The sequence below is a fragment of the Numida meleagris genome, chromosome 1, assembly GCF_002078875.1.
Source record: "Numida meleagris isolate 19003 breed g44 Domestic line chromosome 1, NumMel1.0, whole genome shotgun sequence".
NCBI lineage: Eukaryota > Metazoa > Chordata > Aves > Galliformes > Numididae > Numida > Numida meleagris.
The window spans coordinates 106,062,980-106,081,718 of NC_034409.1; the positions used below are offsets into that span (position 1 = coordinate 106,062,980).

The 18,739-nt window shown below is 40.5% G+C and overlaps 1 protein-coding gene across 1 annotated transcript in view; it reads left to right on the top strand.

The window, feature by feature from the left end:
- The window catches only part of LOC110403037 (SH3 domain-binding glutamic acid-rich protein-like), a 28,336-nt gene extending 14,470 nt beyond the window's left edge, over window positions 1-13,866 (top strand). Inside the window, exons 4-6 of the mRNA XM_021405793.1 lie at window positions 5,229-5,333; window positions 12,367-12,510; window positions 13,367-13,866. Coding sequence (XP_021261468.1) covers window positions 5,229-5,333; window positions 12,367-12,468 — 207 coding nt within the window. The 3' untranslated portion in view covers window positions 12,469-12,510; window positions 13,367-13,866. The remainder of the gene's footprint in view (window positions 1-5,228; window positions 5,334-12,366; window positions 12,511-13,366) is intronic.

Consider the following 18,739-nt stretch of genomic DNA (forward strand, 5'->3'; position numbering starts at 1 on the left):
TACTTATAATAATCATTATAAAAGATACGTGGAGGATCAATGAGATAAAGAAAATTGCTTTTTTCCATCTTCCCACTTCTTATATTATCTTCTCCTTCATGCAAGCTTCTGTTAGATAGCGGATCTGTGAAGCAAAGTAGCATTTTTGTAGAATTCATTCGTTCCCAGATGTCAGCTATGTCTCTTACATTTTCTGCTTCGTGACAACTTTGTAAATGTTGAAAATAACATATTCAGTGCATTCTTCTGGGCAGATAACTATTAGTGCTACTGGCAGAAAACAGGTATGTTTTATGCTGATTGATGGCTCCACTGGTTATGATGGGGGTTATTTCAGTCCAGAAAGGGGAAATAAGTGAAAGTGGTTTTAAAAAATCTTTGTAAAGAGTAGACATCTATTTACATCCTTTTGTAATCTGTTTCTGAATTTGAGAAATACATATATGAGTGTTTTAGCATTTGTTTTAGTAGTATTTCTTAGCATCTTCACTGCATGACAGTTTGGCTGTGTTTTGTTATACAGATAGCCTTGCTGCACTGCTTCTGCTTTCCTTTCATTAGACTGCCAGTTCAACCTTAGCATCAAGTCATCAAGTACAATGGGTGATTTGTGACATTGATTTTCATCAGCATGAATCTGGAATAATAAGACAGGTGTGGAAGAGAAGTTGATGATGACACAAGAAAGTTAGAAAGTTTCCTACTAATCCCTTCGTAAACCTCTCATCTCCTTTTTCCCTCTCCTCCTCTCCATCTTTTTCTGGAATATTGTGATAATTTACAAAAGAAGTAAACTATAAGGTATAGAAACACCATAAAACAGCCAGTAACCATTTGCTTTGTGGGTATTATTACCTCATAGAGTCATTATAAAGTTTAATATAAAGCTGATATATTTTCAATATTGACTACTCTTGCCTCAGAAGAGTCTCTTGTTTTCCATTTTTTTAACTTGTATTGCACCAGCGGTAGAAAAGCTCCTTAATGACCATGTGGTTGTTTCACAGTACAGCCCACTAGCATGCTGACCCAAGGCTGTTTTGAGCCTGTTTTCTAGGGCAAGCAGAGGAATTCTTGCAACAAACTCCAATTTCCTGACAAGTTGAAGTTAAATTTATTGTCACATCATCCTGCTGAGTGCAAAATATGTTTCAAGTTTACAATTTCTCTTTATTGTAGCCTTGATATCTCTCTGCATTAGGTGGCTACAACTCATTACCAGACACTTATCCAGTGTTTATATTGAGCTGATACTGCTAGGTATTGGAGATCCGATGGTGCCAGACCCTAATGTGGAAGCTTACAGGGTGAGTCTGATATGTTCAAATAATATCAAAGTTGTCACCAAGGCCAGATTGACTGTAAGATAAATGAAGGAAGTTCTGAATGCACACATATGTGAAGAAGATCCTTAGATCCGCAGCACACTTGTTAAGTTGGTCATTATGCACTTATTAAGAATCCTCTTAAGAAAAAGCTTCAATTATTTCAGTAAGAAATAGCAAATCAACGTGAAACTTAACTAGGAAGTATAGAAAACAGTCTGGGGGGCAGCTGCCTAAGTAGGCATCTACTTCTACCTGTAGCCAGATGTGTTCTGACCTATGCTAAAGGGTTTAGGTAAGGTACCACTGTACAAATATCAAGTTACTGTTGATTACTGTGTTCCCACTTCCAAGATAACAAAGTATTTTGATGCATGAATGGCATAAGAAAACTTCTGCAGATCTTTGTGCAAAGGCTTATGCTCTAAATGCTGAGTATTTGCTTAGGCCAATGTGGGAGTCAGGAATAGATCTTCACTCTTGTTTTACTATATACCAAGTACATTATTATCATTATTATAAAGGGTGCTATGTGGCTATAAAACTCAATGATCTTACCAGAAATCAATACATATTTTTGGTACTTCCAAAAGAGTAAATTAGCGCAAACAATCCTCTTTCTCTGCCTCACCATCACAGTGGATATTGTATTTTCTAAAGCATCATTTAACAGCAACGAGTCATGCACTTTATGTCATAGAATCACAGAAATAAAGAATATTCTGAGTTGGAAGGGACCCATAAGGGTTATCAAGTCCAGTTCCCAGCTCCACACAGGACCACCCAAAACCAAACCCTATGTTTGAGAGCATTGCCCAAACACTCCTTGAACTCCAGCAAATTTGAAGCTATGACCACTGCCCCAAGGAACTTGTTCCAGTGTCTGACCACCCTATGCTGATGAGAAAAGCAGGCAGGATGTTTTTGTTAGTAATTTTTTTTAGTCTATTGATATGAAATACCTTCTCACTTGAAGGAATACCTGGACTTAAATACTTCTATTCCAACTTCCTAATATCTTTAATGACAGGCTGGCATTTGTGCCTGACCAAAAGATCACTCTAGTTAGTGATAGAATTCTGAAAGATCTCAGTTAATCTTGGATTAGTGACATGAACAGAATGATGTGCCAATGTAAATATGCAATCAATGTACTTTGTATATCTAGAGTCATGCTGTGTCATTCTCAGCTTCCCATAAACCTGAATACATTTCTCTTCAAAGCACCCCCACTTTTGTGCTTAGCCTGAGACTGTTCTCAATATGGTTATTGCATGAAAAGTCCATTAAAAGTTGCGGCTACACAGCATTTTTTTTTTCTAAAATGACTCAAGTGAATTCTTCTGTCAGTGAGATGCCTATTACTTAAACTAAGACGATGAATAGGATGCTGTACAACATTGAGCATCTCAGCAAGGTCTGAATGCAGGCAATTAATCACTTTAGATTTTTAGGGACAAACGCTTTTTTTTTTTGACAGCTTTACTAACCAAAGTGGAATAGTGCTTCTATTTCTCTGAACTCCAGAGAGCAGGTAGCTTGCAGCAAGATTATCTGTGTTTGCAGTTGCTCTGTGAACTCAGAGAAACTGCTTTACTCAGGCTGAGGGTCTTGTTTCAAATCTTGTGTATACTTAAATCCTTAATCTTAGTATTCCTGATCTTAATGTCATCATCTTGATATCCCCAAACCCATAGATAGTTGAGCTTTAGTCTTTTTATTGAAAAAGACTCATACTAAGACTGCATTTGAATTACAAATTTATAGAATATGTGTTTTATTTAAAGATAAGTAGCTGGTCAGTCAATCTTCATGAAAGGGACTTCATTTAAAAATAATTAAGAAATGAATTTGATGTTGCTCTGTAGAGCTAGTGTGATGACAGTATTCCAAATACCACAGTTCTCCATGTGTGTGAGCTGGCTGACTGATTCTGGAGTTCACATCTTTCAGCCACCACTTTTACTTGCCTTACATTCTGAGGAAGTATATGATTCATCTGAGATAGTTATACACACTAGATACATTTTAATTAGAATGCCATCTTCACTCTTTATGTGTTTCATGTATCTGCCAAAAAATATTGACTGCGGGGATTTTAAAATGAAATGTTAAGATAGATGCTGAAAACAGATTTCTAATCAATTCATATTTCATGAACGCTACTAACCTTTTCATTTTGCTGTGAAGAAAGTATCTGTAAAGAAACTAAGTACAAACACAATGTTGCACAAGAGAATTCCAATGTGTTTCTGTGTTGCCACACTTTTTAATCTTCAAATATTTTGTTATCTTGTAAGGAAAAGTAAAAGATAAGCCAAAAAAGTGTCTCTGTAGATCTGTTTTTAACAACAATGCCACCAGCATCAGCGTGCAGCAAGCTCACATTTTTATGTAGTCTTCAAATGAGACAGCGTTGCCATCCTCCACATGCTAGCAAAAGCATTCATGTAGCTGTGTAATGGAGTGAGCAAGTTGTGTGAGAATCATTCAGGAGTTGTAAGGGCTTGGTCACAGAGGATCTCCTCTTCTCTTCAGGGATGTGCTGCTCTGCCCATAGTGCATAGGACTTCTGATGGCACAGGACATGATTTCTGAGCCCAATTCTCCGTTGCTGGAGGCAACCACACCAGGTTAAGACTTCTCAGAATTGTTCATATTCCCTTCAGTGAGTGAGGTCCATTGCCTCCACTTACCTACTAGAAAGCTCTTCCAAAATTTCACTCTGCTGCTAATGATTAGAGGTTTTATTTACAGCTGGTTTGTACTCATTTTGCATACACTTAAGTGCTCTTCCTTATCCTATCTCTCCCTGATATTTACTCTGATCTATTTTTAGAGAGCCATCATATCCCCTCACTGCATTACATTCAGTAGATGAAAGTAGTGAAGCTTTTTTTGTCATAAGACAGGCTCTCCATTCCCTCAAATATTCCTCTAACCCCCTCTGCACCTGTTCCAGACTGAATGTCTCTTTCTTGAGCCTGGATGATTGGAATGGCACAGAGTGATCTGGAGGAGGTTTCTCCTTTGCTTCACACAATGACATTAATATTTGCCTTCAGCTCCAGCAAATGTACTTCACCTCATACATCTGAGGATCATACTTACTGGCACTTTCACTGTTACATCGTGTTCTTTGCTCAGTTATTCTCTGGTTATTTAAATACATCCATCTTCTTCTTATTTGATGATCGTCAGCTAACAAGCTCCCGAAGTACAGTGGAAACATCTGTTTCTAGAGTCTGTCCCAGAACTATCTGTCCCAAATAACATGACTTTGCCCTTTATGCTATTGCTGTTCAACCTATTTCTATTATTCCATTCAAAGCCATAGAGGTTTCCTTTTATCTGACACAGTGTGTGATCCAGTGGGACCTTTCACAGCTACCTAGCCCAGGCAGGACTTCAAATGAAGAGCCTTCTATGAGCTGCTTGGTCATGGTGCTGGAATAAATAGATTAGATAGATTAGTTTGTAAATAGTTACCTGATGATTTTGAACAAGACAGTTAAGCGACTATTTAGAAAATCCTTTATTGTATCTGTTTTTCTGTATCTTCCTGGTGAAGTTTAGTTGGCATGCATGCTGGTGAAAAAAGCTTCTTAACTCTGAAGCCAGAATGTGCCATCAGGGTGAGCATCCATTTCCATTAAACTCTCCACAGAAGAGTTAGGGATTCTGGCAAGAAGTACTTGAATTCATGTTTTCCCTCTACAAACCCCATGCATTTACCAACAGAGCAACATGATCCTTTCACAGAAAAATGTACAAAGGGGTAAATTCTGATTTCAGTGCTGAAGAAAAATTAGGAAAACCTCTCACCAAATAAGAAAGTCAAGAGTATAGAAATGAGTTATTGGTTGTGTGTCCTGAGGCTAACAATGATCCCTTTGCTTCCAGGAGACTGAAAAGTCTGATACCACCGGTGAATCTGAGGCACACACAGAACACAGTGCAGATGAAGGGGCCCATGAAGAGGCCCAGTCACCATCAGAAGATCAGCAGGTAATTTTTCCTTTTTCCCTTTGTGATTTGAGGGTTTTACCTGTGCTGTGCGCATGAAAGAACACTCCACGGCCCTCCTGCTGTACCTGAGGGTGGGGAAGACTGATTGGTCCTGCTTGTCTTTTGGATGCATTTTCTTCATCATGGCAATATGAAACTTAGATAATACTCCAGGGAGCTCAGCTCTAAATCATGAATAAAATCAGTTGTCTTTATTTAATGTTTTCCCTTTGCCACTGGTTACCATGTGCTTTTTTTTTTTTAATGTTCATTTGGAACCCGACTCTCATTATGGAGGATAATTTAGAGCTAGACATCTGAGTACTATCCACGTGGAAAAATTTGCTGGTATTGATAGCCAGCATCTGCAGTGCTCATAAATCTGTTTGTTAATGTTTGCAGTCATGTACCAGCATTGACTGCTGCCACAGCTAGTCATATCTGACAGCATCTTCTCCAGGCCATGCAGGAAGCCCTGGGCAGAGCAGAAATGCAGAGCATTGTTATCTTTTCTATCTGTCTCATTGTGTGATATTAGAATCACATGAGCACATCTCAAACTGCAGTGCAAAAGGTTCACGGAAGAAAACATCCATTTCCTTCAGTTGTCTAGAAAAAGAGCTGCAAATCATGATACTCATATTCTCCTGAACATAGCTGATATCAGTAAAGTTGTGGTTGAAAGCACAGATGAATTATTTGAAAAGCAGTGATTCTGCTGTGTACATGTGCATTTCTTCCTCAGTGAAATGATCCAGATGCTTTTGCTGCTGCTTTGTCAGTTTGGCATTTAAGAACAGGTTTCTTTTGATGTTGTAGTATCAGGTGAGTCTCTTCCCAGAAAGTCAGGCCTACTGCTGAATTGAGCACTTATATGTGTTCTTTTTTTGGTTGGAGATCAGACAGACCTTGTGGAATAACTGTAACAAATACATCATCCCTTTCACTAAAAACTGAAATGAATGTTCTTTTGTTTTGTTTTTTTGTTTTGTGTGGTTTTGTTTTGTTTTGTGTTGTGCAGTGCTTCTCTAGAAGAAGCATCTCTATTTGTACTACTTTCTCCCTTCCCATTTTTAACAATGACAAAACCATTAGGCTGGAATGGTGCACCCTTTTGCACAACCCCATCCAAGTCTTGGGCACTGGAAGTGCCATTTAAAATTTTGCCTAATGGCAATGAGGAGAGGAACAGTCCCCAGAGGGAATTGAAATTTCTCCTTAAACTGTATCCAAGTGCTTTTCATGTCTCTATAAACTCAGCCAGCACATAAATGCCATCAATACCCTTTTGTCTTTGGAGAAATGCCAGCTCTTAAGAGAAACCCAGCACAGTGCCGCAGTGCATCCCCTGGCTGGATTAGGTTACCTGCCATTCTGGCTGGCTGTCTACTGTAATGTTTTTCAAATGAGAACAGAATGCTGGAACGTCTACAAATGTGTCAAGCAGCTGTGTATGAGAGGTTTTGTAATGACATAATGCAATGCTGCTCCTATACAACAAGCACCTTGCTCCATTTCTCACAGAATGGATTGGGGCTGTAAGTGGAAAGTATGTTTGTCCTTTCATTTTACAGGGAGGGAAGTGGTATGGGGAATGAACACCACGCAAGACAGTGCATTTGATCAGATCTCTCTTGCTTATGAGGGCATAAAACATTGTTAGTCTTCCAGATCATTCTCTTTCACCTGCACAATCTTGGCTATGTTGAAATGTTCTTATGTGGTTTATCATAAGGGGGAAGAAAAGTCTTCCAGAAATCGTCCAGCTCTGTTACCCACCTTCATCATGTCAGCTGTATGCCAGCTCCTAGGGGAAGAAAACAACACTGTTCCTGTTTCCGTCCCACTCATTGTTACAGAGGGTACTCATGACTGCAGGCAGCAAGGTAGCTCCTGCCAGGGATGAACAAAACCCATTTTTCAACCTGGCCTCCCACTCACTCGCTATGTCACGTAGGACAGATCACGTCAGCGACATGGCATCTGTCTGCCTTGCCGCAGATGATTGTAATTGTCACTGCTGTATGGATGGCATGAATCATTCTTTAGAAATTCTGGTATTTTCATTCACTACAGTGAGCATGCAGAGGACTAGTTTAGGTGAGAAGAATAACTTTGAGATAATTATATTGCTTCAGAAATGAATTCTGTCTTTTGTGTTTGTATCTCATTTTTTACCCTACAAAGAGAGCTAGAATAGTATTTCCTCACCCGGTCAGAGTTTTATGAAGTTAAATAAGTTTAAAGTTTATGAGACTGCTATTGGAGCATCTGCACTGTCTGTTAGGCCTTAAAGGTTTATATTTTGTTATATTGATATTTTCAGTATTTCCCTCTCTCCCTCTCATTCTGCAGCCCAGTACACCTTGTTTGACTGCTTGACCACAATTAATAGGTGTTTTCAGCGTGCTCTCCCAGCCCAGTAGCAGGATTGGTAACCAGTAGCCAGCGTGGGTACATGTGAAGGCTGCACGTGTCCCACGCTGCTTCTGCTGCCCTTGCTGGGGGATACAGGATCCCAGAAGCCCCAGCTTTTTGTTTCAGGCAGGTAGGACCCTGAGGAAGCCAGGGAGAGACCCCAATCCTCTGAAAAACAAATTTCTTAGGTCAGCAGCTCCCTCCTGGAAGCAGCAGGGACAAGTGCACAGTGCAACAGGTTGTTCTTCACTCACCTCTCGTCAGACCTGCTTGAAGCTTTTCAGACTGCCTGGGTTCAGCGGCTCTGACTCCTCATTCACACATACATCCAGGAGAGCCCAGAGCAGATTTTGAAATAGGAAGTCTCTCACATAGATCCTGCAGTAACAGGAGCAGCTCTCAGTCTGTATTGCCAAAGGACAGGTACACCTGGATTCCTTTTGATTATTGTTTCCTTTTCCCTTAAACCTTTCCTTCCTTCCCTAATCACTTCTTTCACACATTCTTTCCTTCCCTGATCACTTTGTTAAGCTTATCTTTTCTAATAATTGGGACCTACTCCTAATCTTTTCAATCTTTTCATTCCTAATCCCCACAGAGATAGAGATGTTTGAGGAACCATTTTGCTTGCATATAGCATCCCTTACCCTTGCTTGGTCTGTCCCTTTCTTTTTGAGTTTTTGGAAGAAAGGGCTGTGACTTCCTATGCACTTATTTTTCTTTATTTTTACTGTCTGATACTAACTTTAGATTTTAGTTTGGGGGGGTAGAATCTTTTTAAGTGGTGTCCCAGTTAAATCAGTTTGCAGTACAGATTAGGCCCACTTCAGGGCAGAATTATTTTAGAAACATGTTCAAAAATCATATTAAAATGGAAGTCTGTTTCCTGTCTCTGCAATTCCCCAGGCCACATATAAACCCTGGCACTCCAGATCACTTCCTTATCTCAACTCATTCTACATAATGTCATAGCTGCTCATGCCTTTTGTGTGCTACTGCTGCATTTGCCTTTTCTCTTTGAATTTTTGTTTAACATTTGGCTTTGCCTCCAACAATTGGCTTGGTATCTGACATTAAATTCTATTCACTGTACATTTATGTTTTCTGTCTTTTATCCCTCTTCTCTTCATCACTTTGGCTCAATCTACAGTCTAAAGCCAGTTTGTAGTATTTCATATTCCCCAGTAATGTTGAGCCAAGGCATCTGTTCCAGCCTACAACAGTTAGCAGAACTTCAAACCAAATTCTGAGTGATGATATATAACACAGATAGAACTGTGTATAATTCTGATTTAACTTTGATTTTGAAGACCAGCTAGCTACCACCCTTCCCCCACTAAAGCAAAAGCAAACAAAACCCAAGCTCCAATGATTTGCTTGCAAATGGAGCAGATTTGTTTGGAAGTAACTGAGTAAAAGAGAGCTGTGTTTTATGCTTTTATATCTCCTTTTCACAGTAAATGCTTAGCTCAAATGTGCTTTGTGAACAAATCTGGAGGACATTATCCCAAAGTAAATCCACTGAATTCCACGTAATTTCCCTACATTCAGTGCTTAATTTCTGCTGTGCTTTGCCTGTATGACCTCTGATACTCTGATTTTTGATCATTTTTTAAACCTTTTCTTTTGTATCTTTCATGTAGGAAAACAAGGAAGAAGATGCAGCAGCAGGGGTATAGTATATTCTTCAGACATCTTGGTTTTGTCTTTCATTTGCATGCATTTAATTCCTTTTTGGTCTCACCAACACTCAAAAGATAGCAAATTCTTATTCACGAAACTGAATATAGCAGTATTAAATTCTGCTAGAGGAAATTGTCGATCACATCATAGTCACGTTTTTGGGGAGTGTAAATAGGCAGTTAATTGTTAAAAGCTGTCAATGGAAGATACACTTTCCTGGATTCTTCAATAAAATTTGCCAAGGACTCACAAAAGAGCTAGATCTTTGCATATCTCTGACTGACACTATGCTGATTACAGAGTCATGCTGACAATTTAGGCAGTTCTGCCTACGAAGGGTATATTTTCCTTGCTTCCTTCCAGAGTTTGTAAGGCCCAGGTGCAAATTCTTACATGCTTCTCTGCTTTACACAGCCCTGCAAGTGTATGCCTTCAATATTTCACTATTGTTATCAGTAAAATTATTATTTTAGGCTATTTTCCACTAAAAACCTGCAATTAATCAGAGAGCACATTTAATCTTCCCACTTCCGAACTGCAACACAGGCATATATGTATACGTGGGTACATATACGCATGCCTGCTGCCAGGGTTGTGGGTATGAAAGCTAAAATGGAATTCCTAAGCCCATGGGCAAAGTATTGGTGCTTCTCGTGGTGAGGCTTGTGAGAGCCATGAAGGCTTGCTAGTGTGCTCTGACACCATTAGCTCTTACTTCAAGCAAGAAAAAAAATGTGCATTTTTTGTAAGCTGTAATTGACTTGAATTTTAAACTCAAGTTGTTGAAATGGATCCGGAGAAGGGCCATGAAGATGGTTGAGGGCTGGAGCATCTCTCCTATGAAGACAGGCTGAGGGAGCTGGGCTTGTTCATCTTGGAGAAGAGAGGGCTCTGGGGAGACTTCATTGCGACCTTCTTGTATTTAAAGTGACCTTATAAACAGGAGGGAAACCAACTTTTTACAGAGTCTGATAGTGGTAGGACAAAGGGGAATGGTTTTAAATTAAAGGAGGGAAGATTTAGATTAGATATCAGGAAAGTTTTTCACTGAGATGGTGATGAGGCGCTGGCACAGGCTGCCCAGAGAAGCTGTGGTGCCCCATCTCTGGAGGCGCTCAAGGCCAGGTTGGATGGGGCCCTGGGCAGCCTGAGCTGGTGGGTGGAACTGGGTGGGCTTTGAGGTCCCTTCCAACTCAAGCCATTCTATGATTTTACCTAAAAAACGTTTGTTGTTTGTGGACTTTGCTGGCTCAGTTTGATACCGAGAGGATTAACCTGACACACCACTGAGTTGTATCAAGCAGGTATTCCTTTATTGCAGCACTGGGCACACAGGGGGCAGCTCCACCCAGTGTGTGCATCTTGGCTCGTGCAGATTACATTTATTGGTCATGCTCATACATGCTTATGTTTTTCTCCAGAATTTCATGCATATGCTAAATATTTTCTCAAACTCATTAATGTTTTCTTAGACCCAATTAACATAAGACCCTCTCCCATAGAGCATGTGCAGTCACCTTTTTGGAGGTCTTTTCAGTGGTTGTCTGGGAGTGGAGGAAGGAAGGCTGATAGTGTTCATCGCTCCTAAACTTTTGTCCCCAGTCTTCATGAGCATGCTCAGTTAGGTGTTTTCCTCCTCTCTAAAAGAGTTTTCTCTATTATGTCTTGATAGGGCCCATCTGTTTTCAGTTTGACTTCATTTTCCTTCCTTATCTTTAATGTTATACATGTGGTTCCTCCAGATACTGCTGCTTGCAGTATTCAAGGTCCTCACTCCATCAAGTTTCAAAAAGTTTGATAACCAAAGACATTTATTCTGCAGAAAAAATCTGAAAGATAAATTATTTTGTTGGAAGGAGAACTTCAGCTGAACTATCTTATATTCCTGTTTTTGTAAGGATGATCTCTTAGTGCAATAGTTTCCTCTAAAAACAACTATTCAGTAACAGAAATCTGATTGCAGCAGCTCCATTTCTCAAGCTTGTGCTTAAATAGGTTGACTCAGTTACTCAAATGTGATTTCTGTACAGACTGTGAGTCTGAGAGAAAAATCAAAGTTCCATGCTTATATGCTACCAGCAGTCCTGCCTGTAAAGTAATTTTGAAATCTGTAATTTGCTTATACATCCAGGGTGAAATTCCTTTAAGTTTTGTAGTTGAGATATTGTGTAAAAGTATGACATTTTTGAGATAAAACTTGTTTATATTGGGGGTGAGGTTGCTCTGAGCATGAGTTTACTGGAAGAGAAGGAGTAGAGAAGCCTACAGTGCTATTTCTGGTTGTTTTTCAGAGTGGGATTATACTTTTATGCTTCATTTACCAGCTCTTAAAAGACTATAAACACAGATTGTTATCTGTGTTACATAAATGCTACCTTTCAAATAGCAGTTTATTTGGTTGACTGGAGGAAAGAACTATTGCCTGTAAATTGTGCATTTTTGCCTTTATAAAAAAAAAAAGAAAAAGGAAAAGAAATGAAAAAAAGAGAAATAAAAACTTTAGAAACAGAAATAAAGCCTTTTTATCTGACTTCAAATGACTTTTTTTATTATTTGTGAGTTTAGTTCCTTTGCCATCAATCTTCACTTGTTTACTTGAAGAAAACATCCAAACCAAAATATTAAAATTTTTGTCATGCTTAAGTGTACTTTATATTCTCCTTTTAATTCTGAATGGCTATTTACATCTTAACTATGGACTATGTTCTAACCTATCTCAGAAAAGAGTTCTCATATTCCTGTGCTTGCCCATTAACTCCACAAGGCTTAGAGCCATGGCCTGTTAGGAATAAAAGCTCTGTACTTCACTCCTCTGTCCTATTTTTTTTTTAAGGTTTAATAAGATTACTTTTTCAGTTGCAAAAGCATTTCAAGACTGTTTATTTTTCCTTCAGCTTCTGTATTCTAAACTACAAATATTTTCTATAAAAAGGAAGAAGAAGAAAAGCATGAAGAGGGAGAAGAAAAGGAAGAAGAAGGAAAGCAAGAAGATGGAGAAGAAAAGGAAGAGGTGGAGGAGCAAGAAGAGTCTTAGTACACTTCCTTATGACACATTCTTTCTTGAACAGGTTTTCAGGTAAATATTAAGATATCCAGCACAGTTTCTAAAGAAGCACTGAGTTGAAGTTTTTGTACGTATTGTTATATGCAGTGCCTGCAAAACAAGAATGGAAAGAACTAATCAAAACCATGCATACGCTCTAGTTGCCCGACTGATGGACCAACCGTACATTTAACTGTTAGCTTCATTGCAGCTTCTATTCTACCTTTCAGATTTCACTGAAAATTTTAAGAGCTTCATGTCTTAGTTGTATCTGAAATTCATCAACATGTTCAAAACAAAGGGGAAGGATGGAGAGCCTGAGCAGAAGTATGACACGCTGTAATCTATTGCTCTGATTGCTTAGGAACTTGGCCAAAAGTGACTTTCAAAACAGCAGTCATCTCAGAGGCAGAATTAGTGCATGCAGCATTGATCAAGTTTTGTCAGAACATGTTTTTAGATTTATTTTTTTGTTTTCCTTCTTCCTCCTACTGTCTTATCTCCTGTGCACAGAAATAAAGATCAAGAAATCCCTTACTAGGGTAAAACTATTTACCTACAAGAAAGTTGGAATTTCCAGCAGATTTTCCTTTGTATGATGGGAATCCCTCCCAACAGCAGATGCATAATGTTACATGTTCTTTCTAGTACTGGTGGGATTCTGAGCTAATTCTACTTCTGAAATAACTGCCATAGGTTTCAGCAAATGTACTGAAACCCAGTGCCTCAACAGGACAGAAAAGCTATCAGCTCTTCAACACTACCTCTCCCAAATCTGAGTTCCTCTACTTCATGGAATTTCATTCAGCTTGTGCTGTCCATTGTTCAGACATGTAAAGTCACGGAAGGAGTACTAAATTCTGCCCTATTTTTCCTTATTTTTGTTCAGGAAGCACAAGCTGGAGCAGCCCTGCCAAAGGAAAAGCCTCTCTCTTAAGCAAACTGTCACTACCTTTCACGCCTGTGTACATGTGAACGTATAAATACAGAACAACAAAGATACCACTGTATCCTACTTCTGGCCTTTATATATATATTTGGTATTACAATTGCTTGTTAAAATGGGTCTTCTTATATCTCATTGCTGATATTTCAGTTGATCGCTATGTGTTGGAATAGTATTGTCCATGTCCTATCTTAGATTGTAACTTCCTCAGAGCAGGAACCATGTCTTTCTCCATGTTGATGTACTGCCAAACACACTGCTGCCACTCAGCAGATAACTGCACTTGCACAAGTGGTGTTGTATTCAGAGAAAAAGAAATTCAGAGCTGAAAACTACAAAAAGGCTTCCTGTATGCAACTTATGTGAGTCACTTCTCCCTCAGCTGGCTTTTGAAAGCGATTGAGATTTCCATTGTACAGCAATTTAAATAAATGCATTTTCTGTCACATCCATTCCTTGTCTGTAAAAGTATTAATTTAACCCTAGATAGCTGCACTAGCATCTGTAAAACTAAGTTTTCTTCATCTTGATGGTTATAGGTTATGTAAAGGTTTTCACTTTGCCTCCTGCTAATGTTTTTGGTGCTGTGTATACATTTACCTGTGTCCCAAGGGATGTACAAGATACATGAGCATATTCCTTTGTCACCAGAGAGGGAGAAGCAGATCAGATGTGATCAGAAGCTCATACCAAAAAAAAGGAGAAAATGAGGCATTCTTCTTCCCCTCTTACCGAGTAGAACTAGGGTTAACACGTTGTGTAGAATACGGAGAACAATTGTGTTAATTGCATACCTACCTGCCTCTATCACTGGCAGCTTGCCTACAGAAGACTCCAACCACAAGGCTAAGTGATATTCTTTGAAGGAAAGAGATGTCCCAGCCCCTTCAGAAGAGACTATGTCAATTTTCATAGATACAGGGGCAGGGAGGCAGAGAAAATTAATTCATATCTGTGCTCTGTGAGATGTTCACTGAGAAGAATGAAGCTTGAATTTCATCCCCTTGTGCAATTACTTGCTAGGAGAGTTATAATAACTGCTTATAGAAGGGAGAAGATAAAAAATACTTAGTGCCAAAGTAGTCCGTAGCTACACATCCAAAAAAGCTGTAACTTTGTGATTCACTCTGATCAAGGTGCTGGCTTTTTGAATGGAAATCTCCTGTATTGTGAGTGGGTGAATGAGCAACAACTAAACAACAGGTCAATGGGCAACTTCAGGAAAAAGGAAGCTCATAAGCAGATATGACCACCTGAGATGTGTCTGCTGATATCCTTAATCCATTGAATTTTAGCTGCTGGGAATTATGAGCAGAAAAAGTTGCATATAGTGGACAGATTCACATGCTGCTCCTAACTAGCATTGCCTATTTCCACTTCCAAAGACTAATTACTGGGTTAGGTGAGCTACTGACCTGATACAGTTCTTACGTGCCTGTAGGTAAAAACTCTTCCCTGGGAAAATGCTCCCCATCTCGCTGGCAGCCAAATGGAGGTGCCAGGCATTGCTGCAGTAGTTTTGAGCAAAAGGCCACCATACTTTGGGGAATGTGATAAATGCAATGCAGTGAGAGTGTGTTGACCATTTGTGGTAGCCTCAGTGCACCCCCAGATTGCCTGAGCTTCATGCAGTTGATGGCCCTTGCGCTCCAATTTTCCCCGGCTGATGAGCATCCTCAGTGCACCAGGCAGGCCACAAGACTTCAGACTTGAAACAAACCCACCAAACCTCGCATATTCAGGAATTACTTGTTAAGGCAAAAATATGGCAACCATCTTCTTGAGAGGGTATAATCTGGCAAGCTGGTCAGGGAATGTGAGGAATGCTAAACCTCACATGCAGGAGTGACGCACTGACCTGCCCACAGCTGGTGGCACGGGACACTCAGTGCCTGGTGACAAAGCCAGTGGGACAGTGTGCGGTCACACTCGCTGAACGGACATCTGGTGCTTTCTTTGGGATAATACTTTTCAGCATTTACTGATCACCTTTCCTTCCAGACGAAAGGAGGCTGTGAGTATGCAGAGGACAAACTAGCTGAAAGCCAGCTGCTGCTCCGTAGGAGTGCCCTGTGATTTCAGCCATAACACTAATTCTGCTTGCAAAAGCTTAACACTTTCTGCGGTAATTCATTGCTACTAGGAAAATAAATAAGCTTTTCTAACTCCAGCAGGATGAAATGCAGTAGCACAAATATGTGAACTAATTAATTAGATGCATTTGAAAGCATACTGTCTGCATTATTATATCGTTGATTTTTCGCTGGGAGAAAACAACCAGAGTTGGCTAACAGAGACTGCAGGTGCACTGCATTTCCCTGTGGATGAAAGACCATTTCTAGTTCACCACAGTTACACAAAAAACATCAGGCTGCTTTTGGTGGCACTTTGGCGTGTAAAGTATTTTTCTTGATGACTGATGTTAGAAACTCCTGGCATGCCAAAACAAGCTAAAATTAGAAAGGCTTCAAGCTATGTTTCCTACAAGATCCATGTATGTCATAGGGTGGTGGCTGGATGCACTTTAAAAGAACTGATGGTCAAATTTAACAGGCTGCTGAAACGTAAAAGAAGAAGGACAAGTATCATCATGAAGTACCTAAGCAGATAGGACGAGTCAATGGCAGTTTTCCAGGAAAATAAGCATTAGGGGCTTCAACCTATTGCTAGAAATGGAGAGGGCTGGATATCATGTCCAGTAGGCAATCTGGGCCATATTTTCTCTTGTGTGAGAGCACTTCTGAGCCACCAAAATTTGTGAGAAGTTTTATGAGAATGCTCTAAGCAAATTCATTGGAGAGAAATCAAATTATTCAGTAGCTTTGCCAGTACAGCACTAGCCCTCTGTGTGTGTTTTTGGCGATCTTTCTAGCCACTGTGTCTGTTCACCTGCCTTCCGGCTAATAAGACTTGCTAATTGTCTCCCGTGTGCTGCGAGATTATCAGTGCGAAAGGAGATAAGCCTACTTATCTGCATCCTTTGACAACCTCAGGAGGCTGGAGATAAACTTGACAAAGAATCTGGGAAGATGAAAATTCAGCATATTAATTTCTTCAGAAGGCAGACTGAAATTTTATGGTTTGATGTCAAACATTCTGAAGAATGGGGGCTGTTCCTGCAGTTGCAAAGTCATTGTCATGCACACAGCAAATGAGGAATGGCAATGTTCCTCTGAGACTCTCAGCCTTAGTAAGCTACTGTCTCCATCTTGCTCATGAGGAAATAAGGTGCAGAGGCTGCTTGAAGTTTTTAATGCCCACAGGTCGAGGATAATCAGTTCCGAATTAGATGTGGATTACGTGGGATGTATCCCACTGCTTCAGAACACAGCATCCATGGTTTTGCATGCAGATTGGACTTCCGTCATTAGAAACTGGAGAAAGCCCTGGAGTTCTTAACTCAGGGGACTACAGGTCCCCTGCACTTGTTCTACGGTGACCACAAATTCACTGAGGAAAGGTATCATTCTCTATAAGGATGCTTTGCAAAGAATACAGTTGTCACGATAGTATACAGGTGTAAGAAAAGTTGAGTTTTGATACCAGCCTGTCCAAACCCATTTTTGACCACAGCTGTTCAGTTAACTTCCTTGTGCTTTGCTTTCTCTGTGAAAGAGAAAAACAGAGAAAAAAATCTTATTATAGAAAATTTATGAGAATAAAATGACAGTATCAGTACACTGATCAGAAAATGAAAGTATAACTGAATCTTATATAATGGAGCAATGACATCAGTGGACAAAGGAAGGGCATCTGATATCATCTATCTGGACTTGTGCAAGGCCTTCGACATGGTCCTGTACCACATCCTTATTTCTAAATTAGAGAGATACAGACTTGAAGGGTGGACTATTTGGTGGACAAGGAATTGGTTGGATGGTCGCAGCCAGAGGGTTGTGGTCAATGGCTCTACATAGGTCCAGGTGGAGGCCGTTAACAAGCAATGTCCCCCAGGGGTCTATCCTGGGACCAGTATTCTCTAACATCTTTATCAATGACACATACAGTTTGATTGAGTGCACCCTCGGCAAGTTTGCTGATGTCATTAAAACTGAGTGGTGCAGGTGATACAGCAGAAGGAAGGGATGCCATCCAAAGAGACCTTGATAAATGCAAAAGCTGGACCCATGTGAACCTCGTAAGGTTCAACAAGACCAAGTGCAAGGTGTTGCATTTGGACTGGAGCAATCCCAAATATGCATACAGGCTGGGAGAAAAAATCCTTGAGAGCAGATCTGCAGAGAAGGACTTGGGGGTCCTGGTGGATGAGAAGCTGGACATGAGCCATCAGTGTGTGCTTGCAGCTCAGAAGGCCAACTGTATTCTGGTCTGCATCACAAGAGGAGTGGCCAGCAAGGAGAGGGAATTGGCCCAGGCTGAGCACCTAAGGCCTGTTCTCCTTGGACCAGGTGGACTTCATCGAGAGAAATGTCATTTTCCTGTCAAATCCAATTCTCAGCTTACTGGAGAAGCATTTTTTTTCTTTTTGACCTTGAAGCTTTACAGTGTTTCAGCAGTAACCCCCCAGCACCTTCAAGCCCTCAGTAGGGCAGGGCTGAGCAGCACTGGGGCCATGAGGATGCCTGCTGTTTCTGGCCTTAGCCTTCAGAGCCACCACCTTGTTAAAGTTAGCAGCTCCAGAGCACATGACAACAGGCACATGAGTGGCCTTCTCACTTGCTTCCCAGTCTGTATTTCCTTCCCCCACCACCACAGGGATTTTTTCTTTTTGTTGTATTTTAACAAGTAAGTTACCTACACAATAAGCTCCAAACAAACAAAGCAGACTTGTCCCCTTCCAGCATTCCCTTCCAGAATCCCACTCCAGACCCAGCTGAGAAGCAGCTGCTGGCCATCCCACGTGAGTGATGCCAGCAATCAGAAATGGAGCATAGTGTGTTAGAGGATTCTTTGCTTTTTGTGTGCTCTGGTACTTTTCCACAAGAGTTGCAAGGTTACTGGATTTTAATGATGCAGTATGCTGCATTAATGTTGAGTACAGCCAACTTAAATGGGTCTGGTACTGGCGTCCATGTGCTCCTAATTGGATTATGATGAAAGCTAGAGGCAGTGATGAAAAATGATGCCCAGCCTCTGGACAGCCTGGGGCTGGTTTCAGCGAAGCACCAGTGTGTTCTGTTGCAGATGCCTGCATAAGCCGCAGGAAATGGCTCCAGCAGGACTTGGGGACCCAGGCAGCCAAAATCTGCTGCCCAGGAGCAGAGGGGCTGGACAGGATGAGGCTGAGGTGGCAGCACTCTGCAGGGATCAGTTTTGTGAACTATGCTTAACTGATGCCTGGCACAGGCTGATGAA